This window comes from Molothrus aeneus, chromosome 3, assembly GCF_037042795.1.
Source record: "Molothrus aeneus isolate 106 chromosome 3, BPBGC_Maene_1.0, whole genome shotgun sequence".
Classification (NCBI taxonomy): Eukaryota; Metazoa; Chordata; class Aves; order Passeriformes; family Icteridae; genus Molothrus; species Molothrus aeneus.
Window position 1 is genome coordinate 27,002,655 of NC_089648.1, and position 24,443 is coordinate 27,027,097.

Below are 24,443 nucleotides of genomic sequence, written 5' to 3' on the forward strand. Positions count from 1 at the left end.
CCTAGAGAGCTGTTTCAAGTGGAATTTCTGGTGAGTTGCTTGCAAATAACTGTCCTTAGCTGTGGGAAAGTGATAAAAGTTTAATTATTTGGTCTTGGCCTCTAGAAGAGCTGGGGAGGAGGTACAGGTGCAATGTGCAATCACAGAGTTTAGAAAGCAAGGAATAAATAGCATGCTTGTGATTTATTCTCATTACAAAATCTTCTAAGGCCCCTCCTTCCTTGGCCAGTGTAGCAATCTGAGCTTTTGAGGCAGAGGCTTGTGAAGACAAGTTATCTTTTTCTGTTCCTCACAGTGCAGTTTTATTGGATGCTTGGACCCCTTCCGTTTGCTTCTGGCTAGTTTGTGGCCACAAATCCTCCGTCATTTGCAGTTCTGCAGTTATTTTAAGGACCATGTATTTTACCTGCCAGCCTTTCTTGGAGGATTCTGCTGTGCTGTCACTCCAGCAAGGCCTCAGGCGCTGCTCCTGCTCCTCTCCCAGCCTGCCCTGCCATGCTGAGCCACTCAGCAGCACAGGTTCACACACACTGACTTCAGCAGACCCAAAACTGTCTTCCCTGCCCTGCAAGGAGCAGATGGGGGTCCTGACAGTTCTGTGAAATATCACCAGTGCTGGCTGGTGTTTTCTGCTCACCTGATGGCAGTCTGAGAGGTCTGGCCAGGCTCAAAGTGTGGCCCTGTGGCCAGGAGTTGCCTAGGATGGCCCAGCCAGGGTATGGCATGGGTGTGGCCTGGCTGTTGCTCTCCTCATGCGTTCATTGTGCCCGCATTAAGGCATCAAGTTCAAACTTGCACATCCTGAAAATTCTTCCTAGAACTTCTCTCCCTGGTGATACTGACTTGGCTCTTTTTTCATTTCCCTTAGAAGCACTGAAGCTGCTCACAAATACATATCTAAATGGGGTGCCCAACTAGAGGAACTGGGAAACCTCTTTGATGTTGAAAGCTGTGTTTTATTTATACACTTGGGATAAGCCCAGAGGCTGTCTGGGCAGCCAGGAAGTTCCAGAAAGGAATTTCCCCCCATCAGACCAGGAACCACAATAATATTTCCCCCCTTCCTCTTCAGAAACTGTGTGTGCTCATTTCCTAGCATTTTTGCTTTAGAAGTTTCTCATTTTTGCAGGACCCAAGGACATTTTTTTCTGTTGCTGCCCTTGTAAGCATAATAGATTGAGGTTTCTTGTCTGTGACCTAAAGACCTCAGGTCTGAGGCAGCTGAGGAGCTGGTCAACTCCTTCTGTGGGGGTAGACTGGGTGGTTCTTTCATATTTGGACTGGCTGCTCCTGACTACATGGCAGGGCTCAGAAGCACTGTGTGATCCCAGCTGAGGACTGGTTTTGAGAAGGCATTTGAAAAGGAAGAGATGTGAGTGAGTTGTAGTGACTGTATTTGAGGGAAAGAAGGTCAGGTGAGACAATTCCTCTTCTCCAGGGATTAGAAAGAAGCTATCCAAAGCAGAACTCATTGCTTCTCTTTGCTTGTGTTTCTGAGGAGCCAGGCTGCCCTGCTACCCTGGAGTTTCTGGCTGGCTAAGCTAAGCTGTGAGTGCTGTCCCAGCAGCCTGATAGTGAGTGGGGGTCAGGGGGCCCTTCCAGGCCCTCTTGCAGAGGAGCACATGTCTGCAGTACCAGCAGGGGAAGCTCAGTGTAAATGCCTGCTCTCTCAGGCTCTCGTTGTATCAGCCACATGCTGACTTTCCAATTGGCCCAAGCAATTTGCAGGGAGAGAATGGGCAGCAAGGGAATTATAACAGAGATGGGGCTGCCCAGCAGTACTGTTGATAGGATTTTCTCTTCTTATTATGTATGTCACATGAGCTATGCTGGAACAGTCACTGTTTCTCTATCAAACAGCGTCTCTTCAATTTCCTTTTTCCTTCTTTTCTCTTCTATGGCAGTCAAAACCTGCATATGCCAAAACATGTATCCTAGGTCCTTCATTGCTCAGATGAGTCTAAAGGATACGTATGTAAAAGAGAACAAATAGCTGTTACCCTCAGCCACCTTTTACCAGTCCTTTTTGATTCTCCCTGAATGTTCAAAGTGTTTGCATGACAGCAGCTGGCTCAGTTCTGGGACAGTTTGTAGGCTTTAAGATAATGGTGGGCAATTCTCACCTTTGGTTGCTTATAGCTTTAGTGAAGGGCTCCTTCACTCAAGGGGATCTGTTTTCCAAGTGCCTGTCCCATCCTCCTGGTATAAAACCACACAGTCAGAGCTTGGAGAGCCCTTGTGTGTGCTGCAGCTTTGCAGCTGTGCCATAGGGTGTTTGTGCCTTGTGTGGTGGGGACTCAGCTTAGTTTGGCCTGTGCTAAGGCAAACATTGTGCAGGGGCCGAGCCAGAGATGATCCCCACTCGAGGAGCCCACAGGCTCGGCACTCACACACCAGGAGGAGGAATGCTCTGTGGTTCCTGCTAGAGGTGACTGGCTGACTGGCTAGAGGTGACTGGCTAGGGACAAGGCTTGGTGCCCTTTGTTTTGTCAGTCATACTACTCCGGGAACAATTCTCATTATTTTTTGTGGATTGTCCTTGTCTTCTGCTTTTATCTGTGTACACTGGACTGTGTTTGAATCTGTTGGTGGATGGCCCTGCTCTGGAGCACCATTCAAGATGTGCCTGGCTTTGGGTCCACATCTTCCTCCAAGCAAGCTCCAGGCTCAGCTTTCATTCTGCTCCTGCCCTCCTGTTCTCTTTTAGCATTTTCCTTGGCAGATGCTCCTTCCCTGCCTGGCGCTGGCAGTACCTCCAGTGTGTGTCTTGGACACCACGCAGTTAGGGTCATAAGCAAGCAGGAACGGATGGGGTTTTTCCAGGTCAGCCTTGTCTCCCTCGATGTAATGAGGGGAGATCCCCAGCAGATGGCACTTGAAGCTTTTCCCTGGCTGGCTTTTCCCTCCAGCCTCGCGATGTTCAGATCCGTGTGTGCACCGATGCAGCATGAGCCTGTTACGGCACATCGTGTGGAAAGAGGAGACCAAAAAGCGGTTCACTGTGTAACAAGGGGCGAGCAAATCCCCAGGTGACTTCAAAGGGTGAAAAAAGCATCTCTTTCCTTTTGAGAAGGCTTGGCCAGGCCTGCCTAATGAGGCTTTCTGCACCCACACACATTCCTGTTCTTGCACCTGGCGGTGTCAGTGGTACACCTTGGGCAGGATAAACTGCAGAAGGCATTAGCTTGTCCTCTGAGCACAACAGGAAACACAGCCCAGAGGGAATCTGTGCATTAAACTAATCCTCACTGCATTGTCTTCACCCCTACTGCCTGTCTCCTCATTGCACTGTTTGGTCAGGATTCCCACAGAGGAATGTCTCCAGGGGAATGTAAGATGAGGCACAGCAGATATCCAGTGATGTCTTCCCCACGGCAGCAGTGGGCAGGAACACGTGGAAGTGAACCAGCACCCTACCTCAGCTCACAGTCCCCTGCCCTCTCCCTGTCACCGCAGTGCCATGTGTTCCTGCAGGGAAAACTTGCCACTTGCCTCCTTTCTGCTCCTGGTCTGGCCAGGAGGAACTTAAAGAGCTCTCCAAGAAATGCTGGAGCAGGCAAGTGGGTCTACCCTCAATGTTGTGTGATGCATTTTTCATGCTTTTATCATGTGACCAGAGGAAACTTGGACTAGGTTTGAGATTTGAGATTTGGTTTGAACCCAGTAGGCAGATCAAAACTCCAGGGATGAGAAGCCCACAGGAACCAAGAACAGAGCAGAGTGATCACATGGGATGCTTGGGAACAGAAGCCACTGAATTTTGCATAGCTCCAGCAGTGTGATCTAGTAACAGGCTAGATTACAGTCTGGGCACATACAGCTAGGGGCCAGGGGGTACCACTTCTATTCTTGGTTCTTCCACAGCTTTTCTCAGTGACCTTCAGAAAGTCAAGTAACCTTCTCTGACTTGGGTTTTTCTTTGGGAATAACACTATGAATTATCCCTGGAAAATATTTTGCTATCCTCAGATAGAAGTTACTTGGTAGTATTCTGCAACCTGTATGTGGAGGAGCAATGTCTCCAGCCCTCTCAGGAAGCTTTCTCTCCACTATGTGATGCAGCAGTGTGACTTGTCTTCTACTGGGAACCCATTCAGCACATTGAGCCTCATCCTCAGGGCACAGATCACCTAAGGGTTGCAGCAGTAGGTTGTAGCTCTGCTTTCTGTGAGGGTTTCTTTTCCTCTGGGGGCCTGCTAAATTGCTTGTTGCTGTCTGCAGCAGTGTGTCACTGTGCCTCACTCAGAGGAGATGCTGGATGCCGTGGATTGATGATTCTGGTCATATGAAATACAAAGCAAGAAAGAAACAGCTGCTCTGCAGGTATTTGCTGAAACACGTATAGGTAAAGGTTGCAGAGGCAGCATTTGTAGAATTAGTTTCTCTCAAATTGCAAGTGCCCCAAAAAAGACCTTGTTCATCAGCACTTGATTTTGCTGCTTGCCCTGAAAGGCCTGGCCCTGCAGCAGGTTAGGATGCCTAGCACAATCCCTTCCCAGGCTGGGCTCCCCACTGCTGTCCTGTGGTGTAGTGGGGTGGGGTGAGCTCAGGTAGAACCTGTGATGTTACGGTTGGGATGGCAGCTTCTGCTTTTCCCTGTTTCAGGAAGCTTTTTCAGCTTCATCTCTTCTGAAACAAACAACCGGGCCCTGGCATGTGCCTGCCCCCATGCTTGATCTCTGAATGGGAAAGCAATCATACACAGTAGTTTAAGCTGACTGTGGTTTATGGGTTATATCTTACAGACCATTACAAGGACAGCCACTGTCTCCAGAGTTGAAATAAGGAATGAATAAAGGCTTGGGGAATTTCGCTTTATATGGAAAAAAAAAAGGAAAGAATTATTAGAGAGTCTCAGTTGTTGGGCTTTAGAATATATATTGGTTATGTCCCAGGAATAATTCTTATCTAGCAAAATATAATATTGCATATCTCTATGGAGGATTTCTGGTTTCAGTTAGCATTTTACTCCCTCCTGCTGGATGCAGGATGCCAGACTAGCAATCTGCTCGTGTGCACTATTCCCTGGGTTTTTTAAATTCATACAATAAGAAAAGCAGAAGTACCTATAGCAATATGTGGTGGCTTAAAGTCATAAGGTTGGATTGTGATTTCAATTTGGTGTGAACTCAGGGAAAAATAGGTGAAAACAAGTTCACGGTGTGAATGCAGGATGCACTGATCAAGTATGGTTTAACAGCTGAGACAGTTTCCTACTGCAGACATCTTTTAAGAAGGCACTATCTGAAAAGCAAAAATTTTGCTTTCTGGCTTAGACTCTCTGCTTGTTGTACTCCTTCAAGAAAAAATTCTTTGCTTAGTAGAGCTGAACCGAGGCCCTTTCCCCGCAGCAAAGATGTGCTCTCTCTTTTCCACAGTCAGCACTTTAGGAGCGCTCTTATCTTGTTACAGGCCTGCTGGCTGAGAACTGGGAACACACAGTTAACCAGCCGTGCTCCTCTGGAATTTGTACACAAGCAGAGACCTCTGCAATGCTTCCTGGCTTGTCCCAGGAGGAAGGTTGGGACAAAAGGCTCTGCTGGCCCCCAGGGACCAGTAATGGGCAACAGGGACCTTTCACCCAGACACGGGGAGTTCATCGCTGGCACGGAGCTGGCAGTGGGTGAAAGCCCTTTGCTGTTACTGCTGCCAAACGTGTCGGCAGCTTCCTGTGGGTTCAAAGAGGCCGGGAGCCTATCAGTCAGCCTCTGATAACTTTCCTGACTGTTTTGCCAGGGAGCTGCTGTTGGACTGCCCATGGAAACGGGGCACCTTGCTTGTGCCCGAGGATGGCTGGTGCAGCAGGAGCTGGTGCCGGCCTGGCCCCGCGCCTGCATTTCTGTGGGGAAAGACTGTGGCGACTTCACTGCTGCTGCAGGCGCCGTGCGAGTTCCCGGGGTGGCTCAAGGGACTCGAGACAGGACCCCCGAGCCCTCCCTATGGATCTGTGCTCTGGATCGGAGGGCAGGACAGACAGGTCACGGCATCCCGTTGTGGGATCCCCGGACTGAGCGGGCTGCAAGCAAGGATGCGGTAGCGCAGAGTCAGCGAGCAGTCCCCCATATCCCGAGCAGCTCGGGGGACTCAAGGAACGCCGGCGGCCGGGAAGGGCCGGTGACCCTTTAAGCGGAGTCCCCGCCCCGTGCCGCCCCGTCCCGCCCCGTCGGGCCAATGTGCGCCGCGGCTGCCGCGCCGCTCGGTACGAGTTTCCCGTGGCGGCGGTGCCGGAGGGAGCCCGGGGTGGCGGCGGCGGCGGCGGCCCGCGGCAGCAGCGGGGCGCGATGCCCGATGCCCGCCCGGGGCTGACCGGGCGGCAGCGCTGCCGTGAGCGGAGCCCGGCGCCTCGCCCAGGGAGCTCTGCCGTCCCGCAGTGAGCGCTCTGCGCCGAGTGTCTCTCGTCCCCTGCAGCACGCTGCCAGCTGGTACCTCCCTCCTTTCTGGAGCGTAACTGAGGAGGGGGTGGAAGGCAGAGGAAGTTTGGTGCTCAGTTTTTTTCTGTAGGCTTTGGAGCGGGATTCCCTTTGCGTGGCAGCGCGGAGGGCTGCAGGACAGGAGGGGAAGGGGCGCAGCCGGGAGCCGGGGCTGTGCGGAGCCGTGCCCCGCCGCCGCCGCCGCCGTGTACCTGCGGCGCTGGATGCGAGCTCCGCGCAGCTCCGCCGAGCGTAGCGGCAGCGGCGCGGCAGATGCAGATGCGTGCGTGTGTGTATGCTTAACCCTTTCTTGGCTCCTCGGATTTGTACCATGCTGAAGATCCTCACCAAAAAGCTCAGGAACCAGAGTTTGAATGAAATTCAACCTTTTCAGCTAAAGGTAAGGAAAGCCGGTTTTGTCTCGGTTGTTTTTTGTCCCCTTCAGGTAACTACTAAGAGGGCCTTGAGAAGCTGGAAACTTGCAGTGTTTATTATGCTGGGTCAGTTTCCTCTCAGCCAGTGTGCTCAGGAGGAACTGGCCTAGCCTGTATTCCTGTTACTTAAAGTCCCGTTCCTATGCCCTCAGAGTTACCCTGCACAATTCAGATAATACAGAAAGGTGTATGGAGACGGATGTATCTGTCTGTTCTTTAGAATGTTTTCCTTTTGATGAGATTCACATTTAACTGTGTAGGCATTTGCCTAGATACCTTTGTACGTGGGCAATCCGTAGCCTCTCAGCCCTTTCCAGGCTAGAATCCCACTGTGCTAGGTACTGTACAGACATGATTTACCTAAAATGCCTTTCAGCTCGTTATTCGCATTTCTCCTTCTTCTGGTCCTCAAGGCCAGAATCTGAGCTGAAGTTTGCAGGCTGGATCATTGCTTTGACCCATAGCTTTCCAGATTCTTCTTACATCCGTTTTTAATGTTTAAAATAAAACTGAGGACCACAGATTCAGGATGAGAACTGTCTAAGCCCTTCCTGCCAAATATAAAGAGGAATTTTTGAGCCATTTACTGCAGGATAAAAATGGAGCCATGACGAATGCGTAAAAAATACCAAATCCTGATTTGGCAAAATTGTTGTGAACCAAGGGATATCCCCTGAAATCAGCAGAGTTACTCTGGATTGGCACCAATGCTGTGGGAAGTGCAGCACCTGGCCCCAAATAAAAGAAGGGATCTGGGAAAAGTAGCAGCCCTCGTTGCCTGAGTTGGGGGCTGGGGATCCGTATACCAGACTCTAGTGGAGTCTTTTGTATGTGTTACACAGAGGCTCATTGCCGTGTGGCTGCACTTCTGCGCAGTCACTCTGGACAGGCTGATGGCAACTTTGATGAAACATAGCACTGTTTCTAACAAAGTTTGCTGTACTTCTTCCTCTGGGGATTGCACATTTTGTGGCTCTCAGGGGAGGCAGGGTTAGGTTTTATTGTTGGAAGTAAAGTAAGGGCAGTGCTTTAGGTTGTAGTGGATCAATTCAGCGCAGAGTATTTGCAGAAGCAGTGAGGGTTTTTTTAACACTGTGTTTCTGGGCCTTACAGCTGCAATCTCTTCCTTTAGCTTTATTGTTTGTCTCTTGGAGCCTCAGGTTGTGAAACCGTGAGAATCTTTGGAAGGAGCTCTCAGAGGTGGATACAGCCTTCAAGATGCTTGGAGGCATGCAGGAAAATGTGCATGAGTGGGCATCTGCAGCCATTTTGTTCATGTTAGTGCCAAGGTTTTGTGCTGCAGACAGGTGGTCTGCGTTTTTGCAGGCTCAGTAGAGACAGTTCAGCTTGCACTGTGCCTTGCTTGCAAGGCTGTTGCATAGCTCATCAGAGCTGTCTCTGCAGCCTGCAGTGGGGCGTGCTACAATGACTGGTACACATGTGTATGGGCAGAAAGCCAGACGTGCAAACTCTGTCTTTAAATCTGTTTTGTGGGCCTTTGGGGACCGTGTGCAGCTGCCTGGTCTTGGTTGAGTCTTGCAGCAGCATACTAATTGCTTAATGGAGTGTGCAGTGCTCTGTCTTAGGTGTTGGACCAGAGCTCCTTGCAGGTATGAACCCTGGATAGGTGTCACAGGGGTGAGCAGTGTGGAAGCTTCTGGTGGCTGTGCTGTGCATGGACCCTGTGTCAAGGCCAAATGTCCTGTACCATTTTGCTCTACTGCCCTCGTGATGTGGGGCTGCCAGGCACTGACCAGACTCAGCCTTCTTGGCCTTGGTCTGTGTCTGTGCAGGTCTGTACATATTCTGGCTTGTATGGTAAATGCATTATTTAAAAGGTCCAGTGTGCTGTCATTGAAACCTACTGAAAAGTTAGGTGAGAGCACAGAACCAGGTCTGTAGGTTGGATAGAGTAAGAATTAATCTACATTGACCACCCAAACCAAGTGCTTTCTGAGCTTTAATAACAGTGTGCTTAGCTGCTCACCTCCTTCATTGCCCGCTCACTTTAGCACTTTACGACTTTTTTGGGAAGTTCCCAAATTGAAGGAAAAGCAAGCTGCTGGTGTGCTTCTAGATTACAACTGTACTGAAATTAGCCGAAGTCCCAGGAGCCTTCCTTGGGTAAATTGTCAACTCATTTTTACAAGCGTGGAAGACTTGACCAATCTTGGATTGGCATCCAAGCTTTGGGAATCTTTTCAGGAAGAAATTTCTGCCCACTATAAAGGTTTTATTTTTGTATGGTGTATCTTCAATTGGTTTAGTGTGGCTGTAATAGGGCCTCCTAGTTTTCCCCTGCTTGGAGAAGCTGAGGGGATGCCATGGCCTTCTGTAAGTGAAACCGAAAAATAAGCAATCTCTGGGTGTTGATGTAATGGACTTCTCTTTTTCCATTCTAAAGCTGGCCTTTAGGCAGTTGGCAGCTAGGGCTCCTCAGAGGATTTTGACTCGAGATGTGCTAGTGTCTCTCAGAAAGTGTCTCTCCATTTCCCTTTCACCAGAAGTCACCATGGTGGGAAGGGAGGGACTGACTGACACTTCCCCTAATGTTGGGTTAGCCTGCTCAGCCAGCAGTTTCTGATAAGGGTGGCTGGGCTGTCAAGTGTGATAGTTAGGGTTCAAATTTGAGTGCCTTGCCTTGGAAGACAGCTGACTTTGCTTCACAGAATCCCAGAATGGGTAAGGTTGGAAGGGATCATCTGTTCCAGGCACCCTGCTCAAGCAGGGTAATGCTAGAGCAAGGGGCACAGGATTGTGTCCAGGGAGCTCTTGAATAACTCCAGTGAGGAAGACTCCACAACCTCTCTGGACTTGGTCGCCCATACAGTAAATAAGTTCTTCCTTATGTTCCGGTGGAACTTCCTGTGCATCCATCTGCTCCTGCCTGTTGCCGCTTGTCCTATTGCTCAGCACCACTGAGAGCCTGGTTCCATCCTCGTGACACCCCCTCTTTAGGTGTTTATATACATTGGTGAGATTCTCTGTGTTGCCTCTGTTTGAAACTGAGCAGGCCCAGCTCCCTCAGCCTTCCCTGGTAAGAGAGATGTTCTAGTCCCTTAATCATCTTTGTTACCCTCCACTGGACCCACTCAGGAGATCTACGTGTCTCTTGTACTGAGGAGCCCAGAACTGGTCACAGCACTCCAGATGTGCCTCACCAGGGCTGAGTAGAGGGGCAGGATCACCTTGACCTGCTGGCAGTGCTCTTCCTAATGCACCCCAGGATACCAGTGGCCTCCTTGGCCACAGGACACACTGCTGGCTCATGGATGGCTTGTTGTCCGCCGGGACCCTCAGGTCCTTCTCCACAGAGCTCCTTTCCAGCACCTGAGCCTGTGCTGTTCCATGTGGTTATTCTTCCCCAGGTGCAGGACTCTGCACTTAGCTTTGTTGAATTTCAGAAGATTCCTCTGTGCCCATCTCTCCAACCTGTCCTTATGAAGGGCTGCACAGCCCTCTGGGGTATCAGCCACTCCTCCCAAATTTGTGACATCAGTGAACTTGATGTGGAGGCATCTGCCCCTTCATCCAAGTCATTGATGAATGAGTTAAACAATATTGGGCCCAGTATTGAACCTTGGGGGACACCACTAATGACAGGCCTTCATCCAGACTGCCACTGATTATGACCATCAGCCAGTTCTCAATCCACCTCCCTGTCCACTCATCCAGTCCATGCTTCGTGAGTTTGCCTATGAGGATGTTGTGAGAGACAGTGTTGAAAGTCTTGCTGAAGTCAATGTAGACAATATCCACTGCTGTCCCTTTGTCCAGCCAGGCAGTTGTTTCATTTTAGAAGGCAATTGGGTGTGTCAGGCATGACATTGGTAAATTCATGCTGACTACTCCTTGTCATCCATGTGGATAGACATGGCCTCCAGAATGAGGTATTCCATCACATTTCTAGGGATTGAGGCAGACTGGCTGGTAGTTGCCTGACTCCTAATTCTTGCCTTTTTTGAAGACTGGGATAACATTTGCTTTTTTTCCAGTTCTCCGCTGCCTCTCTCTGATTGCCACAACCTTCCAAAGATGATCCTGAATGTCCTAGCCATGGTATTTGTCAGCTTTCTCAACATTTGTGGAAGCATCTCATCAGAGCCTGTGGAGTTGTGCATGTCAAGTTTTCTGAGGTGTCTTTCCATTGGATACTTGTGCCCCTGTGGTAGGGGCAGCATGTCCACTCCTGAGCTCATAGCACAGCCTGTTAGCTTAAGAGCTTCAGCTCTTCAACCTTCAGCTGCTGTGGCTCAATCCAGGAAAGGAGAGGGCACTGCCTGGTGCCTTGGTCTTTGGTCTACCACTTATTTCAATGATCTGGTGTTATTGGCTAGATATTAGGCCAGATTCAGGAACCTTTTGGGCTGCTTTTGAGCCAGAAGTAGGTCTGACTTCAAAGGTTAGGATCATCTTTGATAACTGCTGGTAACTAAGTGTTCCAGAGCACTTGAGACAGAAGGAAAAAAGTGGGATCAGGGGAGTGTCCCATATGGTAGTGGAATGCTTCAAAACCAGGAAAGTGAGAGGGACCTGTAACTCAGTGCCTGATTTTAATTTTTTTTTGTGTTGGTTGTCCAGTATTACGGTCTAGTATAGTTTTTTATTATTTTCTTTCCTAGTTTTAGACTTGTAGCTTTGAGAAGCACTTCCCGAACTACTAAGTCAGGCTGATCAAGGAGCTTTTAAAATGCATATCTTGGGCTTGCATGTGGGTTTGTGATGGAGTACTGATATTGAGCCCTTAGAAATGCTCTCAGACCAACTCCATGAGCTTTCTGTAAATCAAATGTCTTATTCATCCCCACAAGTTAGGGTTAGGGGTTTCTCATACAAATATGTTTCTTCCAAGTTTCTCTTTAACTCTTGGGGCCTTGCTATTTATGTAGTGGCTCAAGTGTGGGTGTCTGTTTTCTGAGCTTTACTTGCAAGCAAGCTCCTTTGGGCAGGGAGCATCTGGCTGGAACAAGTCTGTGCATTGCCAGTCAAACTAAGCCCTTAATTAGTGGCCCTAGGTGTTATCAGAATGAAACAGTTGGATTGTGGTGTGTTAAAAAATTAACTGGCTGGAACATGCAGCTAAAGAAGACTGAGCACTTTAAAGGTGGCAATTTCATTCCAGCTTGCTGTTGACACAAACAGCTTTGGAGGTGATACAACTGATGTTCTAATCAACAAAGGCTGTTTAATTACTTATGTACTTGGCATATTCACTTTGGTCTTGGGCAGAGATAATACAGACATGTTTGTCACTTCCTTAATGTTGATCAGTGATACAAAGTCAAATGTGAGTGTTCTGGTGACAGAGAACTGCATCTCTCTTCTACATAGCTTTAGCCTTATACCTGCTTAAAGGGAATTGTGTGCTAGGTGCTAGCAAAGCCACTGTGTCAGTTCTCTTCATGTACTCTTGCAGCTTAGACACGAGCATACACAGCACTGGGGGCCAGAAAATCATCTCAGTTATTTTCTATTGGCATCTGTACCTGGAATCAGCTGTAAGACTCTGGTCTGGCTGGCCAGCCCCAACAGGCAACTGGGAATCATCTTCATCCTCCCTGTGTGAAGGGGATTCAGCTGGCTGTGCAAAGTGAACCTCAAGGCTGCAGGCAGTGACTCCCTCAGTCAGTGTCCCTGTGGTAGCTTGTTACTCTGAAGCTGGGAGCATTATTTTTTTTTCTCCTTAGACCAAAAAAAAAGAGTGGAATAGCATTATTATTGATGCACAGTATATTGAGTATGCTTTCAAAGATCTGCTCAAGTGCTCAGGCTTATTTTGAATGAGGACAGACTGATTTCAGCCTTCCTTTGGGCTGACTGCTTGTCGTGTGTCACAGGTCTTCAGCTTGGCACAGGGAAAATTTAGCTTTGTCTGCTGTGGTGTATGCAGGTTTTCTCTCCTTTGTGGGTTTTTCAGCAGATGCCACAGGTTCATTCCTCTAGAGCTGGAGGGCTCTGTTTTACATTGAAAGTTTGCTTTTCTTCCTGTTACACCAGCTGGCTACGTTAGGTGCTTCTGGTTTGTCATTATCACAGGAAAGACACAAACTCATTAATCTAAGTGTGCAAGTACAGTTTTGACTTTTGGAGTACCTATGAATGTGCCTGAAGTTAGGCTTGTGATAATTTGGACTGAAAATATGTATGTTAGTGGTTAGATACTTCGCTAAGTAAGCTAAGTGCTGTGATAGATACTTAGCTAAGGCAAAGAGTAGAACAGGCAATCCCAGCCACTTTAAGCCTTAGGTTTTTGAGACTTCTGCCTGAGGCATTGTAAAATAATGGGTTTGCGATTCTTTCTACTTGGCTTTGAAGATCTGGATCTTTAAGGGTTGTCATCTTTTCTGTGCAGACATTCAGCACTTATAATCTCCTGTAATGACTTAATTCCAAAGAGTGATACTTCAGACAAATTGCAGATCCTGCATGTACAGCATGATGGGGCATTCATGGAAATTGAGGTAGTTTGTTGAGACATTCTCTCAGCTGCCTTTATGATGGATAGGAAACTATGGAGTAGCTTAAAAAAAGTCCACCTCCCAAAGGCACAAAGAAATCTCATTACTTTTCCTTGTATTTCCCAATTTTTGGTTTTTATTTGAATGAAAACTAGATTCTGAAAAGTCAGTGCTATGTATTTGGCGATTTCAGTGAAAACTGATTATTTTTCTTTGCTGCATAGTGCAGTTCTTAATTTCCTGCTGTCATCCATTGTCCTACAAGTTCCAAATTTGTTGCACTTTTTGGGTTGTTAAATGTCTTCTTGAGCACGTAAAGAGCTCATATTTGAGGTGAAAACAGAAAGCAAAACCAGGTCATTATTTATTTTAATTATGTGGCTTTCACAAAAAAGTGGGTTCACTTTTTTTCATAGTAAAAAGCAAGGCTTGCATCTGCTTAGGAGAGTTTTGCGGAGTGGTGGGTGGGCAGGGCACCACTCAGCTGTAATGTGTCAGCCTGGCCAGCTTCCCTGGCTGCTCCTGGAGCATGCCTGGGGTCACAACAGTGTTGTTGGGCTCCCTCAGAATGGGAACCAAGGGCTGTATTCCCTTTTCAGCGGGAAATAACACTCCCACACACATTGTAGGCAGCGCCAACCCCTCCCACCCCCGTGCCTTTATCTGTAGCCCCTGTTCTCCTGTTGAGAGGGATTCAGGTTGCCGGGTGATCCAGCTCTTCCTAGCAACCGGCGTGGCAGGTATGTGTGTGCAGGGCTGTGTGCTGCTGCAGGAGCTGCTGGACGTGGCCCTGGGCAGCGCCTGCCTGTCCCCTTGTCCCCCTGCCACCGGTGAGCAGCAGCCAGCCGGCTAAGCTGTTTGTGAATAGGCACCAGCACCACCCACAAGTGCTCAGCGGGAACACCCAGGCGAGGATTTAGAGAAAAGCCAATTAGTTGTGACCTTTATGTGCACTGAAAGCATTCCCTGTGCAGCGAACTCTGCTGTGACCCAGGCCTGGGAGTTGATGTAAGGGACATATGGCCCAGTGTGACCTGTGCAGAGCTGTCTCCATGCCAGTCTGGGCACAGGGCTGCCCAAGCTGTGGGGATGCAGCAAGCAGGCGAAGCGTGGCTCAAATAAGGTTTCTTCTGTTTTGGCATGGTCACGCCTTGTGGGTGGACAGCTCAGGGTGTCTCTAGGCATTTCTTCCCTCTCTTGCTATGTTCTTGCTCTTTGTTCCCATTATAACCTCCTCTCTGCCATGGACTGGTCTGTGTCCTGGCATCCATATGTACCTCAGTCTGTATGTTACACTGAATGGTTCAGTTCCTGTAGGACAGGCATTTTTAGGCTGGGGCATCTCAGGAGCTGGCTGAGGCAGAGGAAGCAGATCTTACATGATGATGAGGGTTTTTTAGTTTGTTTGTTTTTGTCTGTTTTGTTGTTGTTTTAATCTCCTTTATAATCACTGCAGCACACCAAGTGCTCAGCCAGGTGAACTTTTGCTGTTGTTCTGTTGAGCAGCTCTAGCAGAATTGGAATGGCACAACAGAGTACACTTGTGAAGAACTCACATGTTCTCTGGACCATCCTTGATGGCTTCATGGAAGGTGAAATACCATGGATGCATATGGAAACTTCCTGTTGGACTTGTATGTAAGAAACTATCTTGCTTAGTAGATTTGCACCGAAGCTGCTACATGGCTGCATGTGCAGTAATCCAAATCCTGGTTCTTTCTAGTTATTCTATGTTAGCACAAAAGAATGTCATCTAAGGGTGGCAGGGGCTAAAAGCCCAAAGAAGATTGTGTGAGTGCTTCCCAAAGCAGCTGGTGTGGATCAGCCCCCTTGTTTCTTTGTTTCCAGCCCTCTCCTCCCCCAGCACTCTTCTCCAGGCAGCTCATCATCCAGGCTCAGCCTGCTGCAGAGAACTCCAGTTTGCCCAGGCCTGAGCTGTGGTGCTGGGAGCAGGTCAATGTCTGTGCTCCACTGGCATGCGCCCTTTGGATGAATGTTGTGAGCCAGGAGATGCAGTGAAACCTGGGGAGGTGTCCCTAAGGCATAGGGATAGCTGGTAGGCTGTGGGTTGCCTCCCTCAAACAGCATGAATGGGTTGGTTGGTCCTTGTGCCCAGCAAACACACCTGAGGAAAGGCCTCTGCTGCTTTGCCTGGATTCACCTCCCCATCCTAGCTCCAGCATCAGGCCACGTGAGATGGTAGTGTTTTGTTAGTCATGTCTCCTGTTTCATGGATAGGTTCACCTGCACTTTGTTGCCTGACTTCAAGCAGATGGTCCTTGTCTAAATTTAGATTTATGAAAGGATGGGAGATGCCTGGTATTTGTGAGATGTCCAAATACCTCAATATTCATAAATGTCCACAATGAGAATAGGCAGGCCTTAGTTTCTGATATACCTAGGGATCAAACTATTCCTTGGTAGCTGATTAATTGATTTTTCTGGGCTACAAACCTGGTTTTGAGCCAGGATTTCAAGGAGATCAGGCAATTTGAGTTGCTGATAGCACAAAGATCCTACCCCTTCACATCTATTTTATTCAGCAATCTGTCTCATCTTACTCCTTCCTAACAGGGTCACATTGTTTCCATGATGCATGCTGTTTTTTATTTAATTCATGTCCTTACTTCTTGGCATAACACAATCTGCCAAGCTCTATATGGACATAAGATGAGAATAAAATTTCCTTTGGTTGAATGGGGAATTTCCCATCTTAAGGAAAGGTGCCAGACAGGCAGCTAAGTTCTCCAGTTTGCTAAGAGTGTGTCTGGATATAAGCTGGAAAAATATAAAATAATCCTTCCATATCCTGTCACCCAGTTATTACACACAAAGCCAAGTGGTTATTCCAGACAGTTGTCTGCAGCCAGACTATTCTTGTGCATGTGGTTTTTTTTTATATATAGTTTTTCTTTATTCCTATGAGTTGGTTATTCCAAGGAAATAACTATGGCAAGAGGCTAATTAAGAAGAAAGAACAGAAGTATTTGGTGTAAAGCATATAAACTGAAATAATTTAGAGGCTTGAAAAATCAGCAGCTTCCATGTATAGATTGTTTTGTTCTGAGAGACCCCTTTTTGTTGTGGCTTGGACAGAGCCAATCACTTTTGGGAAACCCCTCAATGGTGTTTTGGAGAGGGCTGCAGTGCATGCAGCTTTTCCCATGTTGCCCGTGAGCTGATATGTGGGGATGCTAATTTGGTATGTGGTGCTTGGACACTGTCTCAGTAGCACTCTGTGGTGGGGTGAGTTGGACCTGGCAGAACACTGTCACACTTTGTGCATCCCCCTTACCTTGTGACATTGCAACTAATTGCATGGTCTGTGTCCTGCTTCCATGAACGGGATTTAGGAGCATCCATCCCATGTTAGACCTACAGCTTCCCCCAGTAGCCTATCCTCCTGCATTAGTAACCCAGTAAGTTTTTTCTGCCTAAACCTGTTCATTTTACACCACCAAATCTGTGTAGGGGTATTTACATGCAGAACGTCCTGTGGTAGAGTATTTCACACCTTAACTACGCACTGCCAAATGATCACCTGTTATTTGTTTGGGACCTACCTCATATAATTTAATTTTGTGCCTTCCTTGCTGTATATTGGAGAAGAGAGTGAATATTCAAATTCTGTCTTCTTTTCTAGGTCATCCCTCCATGTGTGGGATGATTTGACAACCCGTTTGTCAGATTTTCCCAACTAGGAACCACTTGGAATCACAAAATATTTACCAGGAAAGGATCTGGTGCAGTGAGAGACATTACAAGTTATGACATGTTCCTAACTCTTACTTTGAAAGTGCCTGACCAGATGGATCAAAGACCTGGTCTGAAAGGATTAACCTACTGGTTTGCTCTCTGATAAAACACAAGAATTTTGGTGTAAATCCACAGAGATGAAACAGCTCTCATCTGCTTGCACTCAGAGGGGTTAATGTGAGATTTTAAGGGGAGGAGAAGCCTGAAATGTCTCATGTGCTCCAAATGTATTTTCCAGCCTGACTGTAAGGCATTGTTCCTTGTGTTTGCAAATGTGGCTAATGTAGTTCTTTATGGCTGAGCAGAGGTGAGTATCGAGTGAGGTCTCCCAACACAAGCAACTTCTCCTCAGCTAAGGAAGTATCTCAGGGCAAAGGCACTTACCCTCTGAGTCTTTTGAGTAGGGAATGGAAAAACTGTTACCAGATGTGTTGTTTATGCCAGCTGCTGTCAGCCGTGCTTCCCTGGTTGAGGGGACTCATGGAATGCTGGGGAGCTGCTGTAAACTGCCTGAGAAGCTGGCCTGTGCAAAGAAACCTTTCCCCATCACAGCAGTAGTAACTGAGCTAGGCTGGTGGGGTGGCGTATCACTCGGGAGGGCTGCGTTTAAATCCCTGTGGCCAAGGCAGGAATGGTTGGCACTGGTGTGAGCAGCCAGCTCCCATCCTCCCTCCCTGAGTAAATGCATTACAGATAAGATCAGCTATTAGAGGTGCCTCTCAGTTCTAGGTGTCCCTTGTGCTGTCTTCCTCTTATGTCTGAGAGGGTTTTAAGCCTCTGATAAATAGTGTTGCTTTTAATCTGACTTTTTGGAGCTGAGGTTTAGCAGCAAATGGGCTGTAAATTACAAATGGAGCTAAGTCACTGTATCTTAGTGCGGCGTGGATGAGGCCCTGTATAGAAGGTCTTTAATCCTTCGGGTCCTTTTTGTCTTCCTGGATTGCTGTGCTTTGTGGTGTCAACACTGCTGAATAACACTGCTCCTGCCGGGTGTGAGACAGGGATTGCCAGGGCTCCAAGCTGAGAGCTGTCAGGGGAGTGAGGAGCTGTGAGGAGCAGAAGCTGTGTGGGAGGAGTGTAGGAGATTGGTGGGACACTTACTGGGAAGTGGCACACCTGGGAGCTTTATAGGTAGAAGTGGAGCTGGAAGAGTGTATGGTTTCTGTCACTTGTAATAAGAGCTATAAACCTTAACTAGCCTCTTAAGCTAACAACATCAGGATGGTTTGAGAATTTTGTCTAAGGTCTTGCTACCAGAAGGAGTGACACCAGAAGGAGCGACACATGGAGCTGTACCATTCCCCTGGCTCCCATGATACAGAAGTGGTCTTCTTTGGAACACAGTGGTCTGGGAAGTCAAGAAGGAGATTGAAGGATTAAAGACTCCATTTCTGTGGTGACACCTTGGTTACCAGACCCCATCCACCTGCTGAGTGAGAGCTGTAGTGACTTTATCTCTGTTTTTAACAAGTGAAATTTATAACATTGAAACTGTGGTTCCAAACATGACTGCAGCTCTGTTTAATCAGAGAGATTCTTGTTCTAATAGTGGCTTTGAGGATAAATAAACTCAATAATGTTCTCTCAGATTTGGAGTATTTTTTGTGGTATGGAACAGAGTCTGGGTAGATTTTGCCTAGGAGGCCTTTTAAAGACTAATTTTTTAATTGATAGCATTTCTTTTGTGTCTTTTGCTGGCACAGAGGTGTGATGCCTGATGGGAGGAGTGTGTGCCTCTTTATGGGTGCCTATGCCATTGGTAGAACAAAGTCTGTTCTAATGTGTTTGCAAGTAATTATTTCTATTTTGGGTGGAATTTGAAAGCATGATCTTAGTTTTATTCTTGTAACAATATTTGCCCGGAGTTCCTGAGAACAGACCCTGGATGGATAGAAGTCTCAATTGCAGGCATCAGCTGTATTCCCTTCCCTGGGACTGGGGAACATGGGGTATCTAGTTTCTGGTGCCTGTGCACTCCCAAGTGTTCAAGCACCATAGGCTCACTGGTGGTGTAAACATACTTTTCTGGATTAATGGTGAAGCATCAGGACTTGCTGGGTTTCTTGGGTTGGTTGGTTTCTATTTTGTAAATCCTCTGGTGTTTTTAGTCTTCTCCTGCAAAATCATCTCAGCTGAGCCCTGGGGAAGAGCAGGGGAAGGTTTTGAAAAAGAGGTTTGCACTCCGACTGCTGCAAAAAGAACTGATGTGGGGCAGATGAGAGAGTGCAGAGGGTCAGCTGTGTTGGCCTGAACTGTTTTGACCAGTCAAAACAAGAACCCTTTTCCAGGGCTGAAGCCAGCCCCACTGCACTTGTCTGCATAGAGTCCTCTAGTTTACTCTGCTTGCAGATGAGGATCCCCAGCACAAGGGTAGTGTATCTCTGCTTTAGTTCTAATCAGATCTGTCCACAGGTGCCAGTTCTTTCCAGAAGCTGTAGATAGTATGGTCAAGACACACTTATGTATTTGTGAAAGTGCAGGTGGATGAGGGAGAGGATTTAAAATGGTAGGAGGACCAAGCATGAGCCTCCTCACATCCATGCACCTCTTCTATCCTCACTGTTCTCTGTAAGCCTTGTGCCTTCCTTTCAAGATCTAGGTAACCCAGTTTAAGCCCATGCCTCTGGAAATGCAGCTCAGTCATTGCTCCTCAGAACAGAAGCTTGGTTACCATATTCTTTGATTAATGACTGCCACCACTTGCGTCCTGAGAGTTGCCAGTGACCATGTTTGGCAGTATGTGAGAATGGTAAGCACTGAACAAAAATAATAACTGTATTGTTAAAGCATTGCAGATTTGGCTACCTGGAGTGACTCTCTGCTTCCCTCACGTCTGTGAAACCACTGACAATTAATACACTCCAGGCCCATGCAGAAGCTGGCATTCCTACAACAGGAATTTTGCTGTACTTGGCATAGGTAGGGCTTAGAAAACAAGGGCCTCAGGGAGTGCTGTGTCCCACTGGCCCATCCCAGCTTTCATTTACCCAACAGCTGCTCTGTCAAGCAGGACCATGTTCGAGGGTTATGAGCCCTAGGTTTGTCTATAGCCATTTGCAAGGAAATGGTGAATAGAGTTTGAAGGCAGACCTACTGTGAAAATTAACAAGGAACATAGTAACATGGAAAAAATATTCTAGAAAAGCTTTTCCAAACCAGGACGCTTCTTGCTGGGAGTTTAGCTGTTGAAGGACCCCAGGTATAGCCTGGGCAGTCACATCTCACATGTGGATGTTTGAAGACTGAACTGAACTTTAACTTGGCTACTTTTCTTGAGGAGAGAGCCAACCTGATGTACTGGCATAAATTCTCCCCAATAATCACTGAATATCTCTCAAAATCAAAGGAGATCTTGGGAAAGGAGTTACACGTTAATTTGAAGGTCTGTTTGACTCATTCCTTCCTTCTTCTTAATGTTCCATGGCTCAAAACTGCCTTTCAGTGTCTCATCATCTACCTTGTTTTCCAACTCTCTCTGATTCAAAGTCTCTTATAATTGGTAGGATGGCACCTCCCTCATTCAAGATCAGGCAGTGTCCCGTGGCAACTGTACCAGTTGTTGACCTGGAAAAATATCACAAAGGAAATGTAGTGAAATGTTTTTGCTAAAGCCAAGCAATGGAAATGGAGAGGAGCCAGCAGCAGAGGCCTGTGCTGTAGGTTGCCCATGTCTGTAGCAGCTGCTCTGTAGGCAGTGTGGCAGGGGGGAGGTGACTACTGGTTTCATTTCTCCAGTTTGAAGTCTGAAGAAATGGAAATCAGTTCCCCATCACAGAGATACCAGTAATCATTGCTGAGCTCATCCATTGCTTTCTGGTTTTGTGCCAGGAACCAGGGTGTGAGACCAACTTAGCAGAGTCTCTTTCCAGGGCTCTTGGAAGGGACTTCACTTAGTTGCAGAGATTCCCTGCAGTGGTCAGCCTGAAGTGAGCAAGCCTGGGTCACAAACAGCCTTGTATGTTCAGCACAGGCAGTGTTGGCCTCTGCCAGGGAAACCACCTCCCTGGAGGTAAACTCCCTCCTTCCCTCCCTCCCTTGCTCCCAGAGGGAGATTGGGAATGATGCCCTCCAGCCTGTGTGCATTCTTCATTCCAGCTGGGAGCAAGGAGTTGCCTGTGGTCAGTTGTATCTCTTTATTATCTCTTCCTCATGAACATACCTACACTAAACCAAACCATGCTGTTGGTGTTTTATGTTTTTAGGACAATGCAGCCTTTAAGTGGAGCCTGGTGGGAGTTTTAGTCTGCCTTAGAAGTGAGATTTCTTATCCTTTGTAAGCTCACAGATGATTCTTAATATCATTGCTTTTGATTGTATGATAGCAGGATAATTTCTCTTCTGGAAGCCAAACCAAGAGGAATTCCACTTTAACATAGTGGGACTTTTTAATTGTCTGATGTATTTCAGAGCTCTAGACTTTGAGGGTGATGTGACCCTTTAAGACCTTTGCAATTTCAGCTGCAGTTTATTACTCATTTGACAAGCAGCAGTGTGATCGGAAAGACATATTTTTCTGTCTCTATTTTTCTTCTTCTTTTCCTAGTTTGTCTTTCATGTTAAAACTCCCTCAAAAGTGTAAGCTTTACTCTTAAGTTTTCCTTAAATACCATCTGGTTATTTTACAGCAAGCCATATTTCCTTACTAGAGATGGATGAGAAATGAAATGGATGGGAAAGTTAGTTATGTTTCTGTCTGGAACAGAAGGAGTCCTTATCGTGACTGAAGGCACATCAGGTGCCAGAGCTGAAGGTCCCAGGTGTAACACTGGGTGATCCTCATCAGCAGGAGGCTGATTTCTGATGCATTTACTGAAGAAACACTGAAGGGTGGATAGCCTCCTGTCCTTTGGTTTTTGGCTTCTTTTGTGCCATAGCTTGTAAACATTCACACATTTATGTGAATTGAAGATTTTTTTCTGTTCTCTTCAATTATGCATGTTAAGGCAGAGAGTGTGTTGTGCACAGTCCTGGCAACTTTGCTAGTTGTTCAAGCTTGAGCAAGAGCTTGGACTATTGTGATACCAGGTGGTGTCTGAATCTATTCATTCTGCAATTGATGTGCTGAGAATGAAACCATGATCTGGTGGGACTTTTGACATGAAGTTTTCCAATTTTCTGCTACAGCAGTGCCACAGTTCTGAATTTCTGAGGGAAATGGGGCTGTCCTGCCTTGGACAAAAGTGAATCTGTGGCTAATATATGGGAGGCTGGAGGCCTGAACACAGTACTGCTGTGCTTAGTGAATTGTTACTGAATGTTTAGGAGAGGATACGGGGAAGAGTCAAGGGAGAGAGTATTTATCTCCAGCTAGTCAGAGCATTAGTCTTTGATTCCATAGATCTTTAGTTTTTGGTAAGTCTTGTTATCCAGACTGATAGAGAATTTTTTTTTTTTTTTTGATCTTCCATTAATTTTTGCCTGTGTGAGGTACCATGGCAAGGAGTTTCAGGTAAAAAATTACAGCTCTGCAAGACTAATGGTTAGCCTACTAGGAATGATGGGTCTCTGTTGAGGGACATGAAAGCTAGAGTCTCTTGTTTGAAAGATTTTTCTTTCATGTGCTCTGAAGAAAGCCTCTAGCAAAGTGTTTAAGGCAACTCACAAGGGAATTGGTCTTTGATTGCCCGAGGGACTGGGGAGGGCTCAGTACAGGAGAGTTACCCATAGGAGGCCAGGGGCTGGCAAAATTTCACTTGCACAGGGAAGAGTGAATATTTTGGAAGTCCAGGATTGGTAGACACAGACTTCAAACATCAGTCATTTACTCAAATCCACCTCCTATCTTAAGCATCTCAAGCCAGTGACATTGTGCAGTAGCTGTTTGACCTGCATGTGCTAGATGTCATTGCCTTTTTTTTGGAATCAGTGCCGTGCCATGTATTGACATTCACATTTTACAGAAACTGGAGCTGCTAGGATTCCCACACAGTGCTTAACCTCACTGAAAACCCTGCCGTGTCCAAATGAAAGGTTTTTATGTGGGAATGAGCCAGAGCCTAAGGTCAGTACCTCTCCAGTTAGAATGGGAGCCTTAGCTTTTCTAAGGGGGACAGGACCTCTGTCTGTCTGTACAGCAGCCACACAATGGCACCTCAGTGTCAGCTGTCCCCTCTGTGAACTGCCATGGTACAAACAAGGTATTATACCTGCTCTGGGGACAACTAGAAGTCTCTGTGTTTGGCAGTGTTCCTCAGTGCTAGCTGCCTTTATTAAATGATGCATGTGTGTGAACACATACAAGGAAATTGTAGTTGTAGAAGGAAAAACAACGGCCTGTGTTTACTTCAGGAATATCTGCAGTGGGGATAAATCTGAAATCTGACTTGCCTGGTTCATCTTTTGACAGCTGAGAATGTAGTTTAAAGACTAGCAAGGGAGAAAAATATATTTTGATTTCTCAAAGGACACTGTAAATACAGAAGGGCAAAAGGTAGCTTTAAAGAAGGAGGGGGGAAAAAGGTGTCTGCATGCTTTTGGGGGGAACAAAATGCCACAAACACAGTCCTGGAGGATGGTCACAAAATAGGTGTGTTGATTTAATAGTTGTCAAATTCAGTATCAATCGGAATTTTTCAACTGTTATTGTTTCTCTGCATTAGCAGTGTGTCTTTCATAGACACCTAGGTAAGTGTAGCTGCTCTGTTGTGTCTCTGGGTGGCTGAAATACTACAGAGACATCTCCCCAGGGTGGTGGAGGTAAAATGGGTCCAAATCAGTGTCGTGGCTGCATGCTTGCCTCCTCTTTGTAAAAGTCAAGCACAGCACATCAAAGGTGTGAAATGGAAGCATAGCATGTAACCTTTGAAAACGTATTGCTGCTGGATTCTGTTGTGAGCAAGTATTTTGAGGCAGCTAAGAATGATGGCCATGTTTGTTATTCTGAATAAAAAGGTGTAAGGAATAGTGAAGTTCATCTTGCCATGATCATGTTGTTCCAGAACTGTTTCTTATAAAGGTTTCTTTTAAGTATTGCATTTTCCTTTGACTCATTTGCTTTTAGCTGCTGCCAGAGACACATACTAAGCTGTGTAGCTCAATGGTTTGATCTAATAACTTCCAGGTAGGCTCTATGCAGCTGAACAAAAGTCACTTTAGTAGCAAGGTAGGTAGGATTTCCTCTGTGTAGGAAACTCAGAGGCAGTGTGATCTATCTGACCTATAAACGCTTGGTTTCAGATCTCTCAATCCTCTCAAGAGGCAGCTAGCAGGTTTGTTCAGTGTTAGACATGTTTTGAGTAGGTGGCTTGTAGTCCATTGGCTGACACAGAGCAGATGTTCCTGGAAAGTCTTGATATTGACAAAATATGTGAATTGTGGTTAATCTTAGAGCATTAAAAGGTGTTCAGTATAACTGTAAGTTATCTCCTGGAGGGGACAGCTTAACA

The 24,443-nt window shown here is 46.9% G+C and overlaps 1 protein-coding gene across 2 annotated transcripts in view; it reads left to right on the forward strand.

The window, feature by feature from the left end:
* Window positions 1-6,335: 6,335 nt before the first annotated feature.
* The window catches only part of LOC136555264 (uncharacterized), a 59,776-nt gene continuing 41,668 nt past the window's right edge, over window positions 6,336-24,443 (forward strand). For both annotated transcript variants that reach the window (XM_066547873.1, XM_066547874.1), the window contains exon 1: window positions 6,336-6,810. In XM_066547873.1, the coding sequence (XP_066403970.1) occupies window positions 6,706-6,810 (105 nt within the window). In that variant the 5' untranslated portion in view covers window positions 6,336-6,705. The remainder of the gene's footprint in view (window positions 6,811-24,443) is intronic.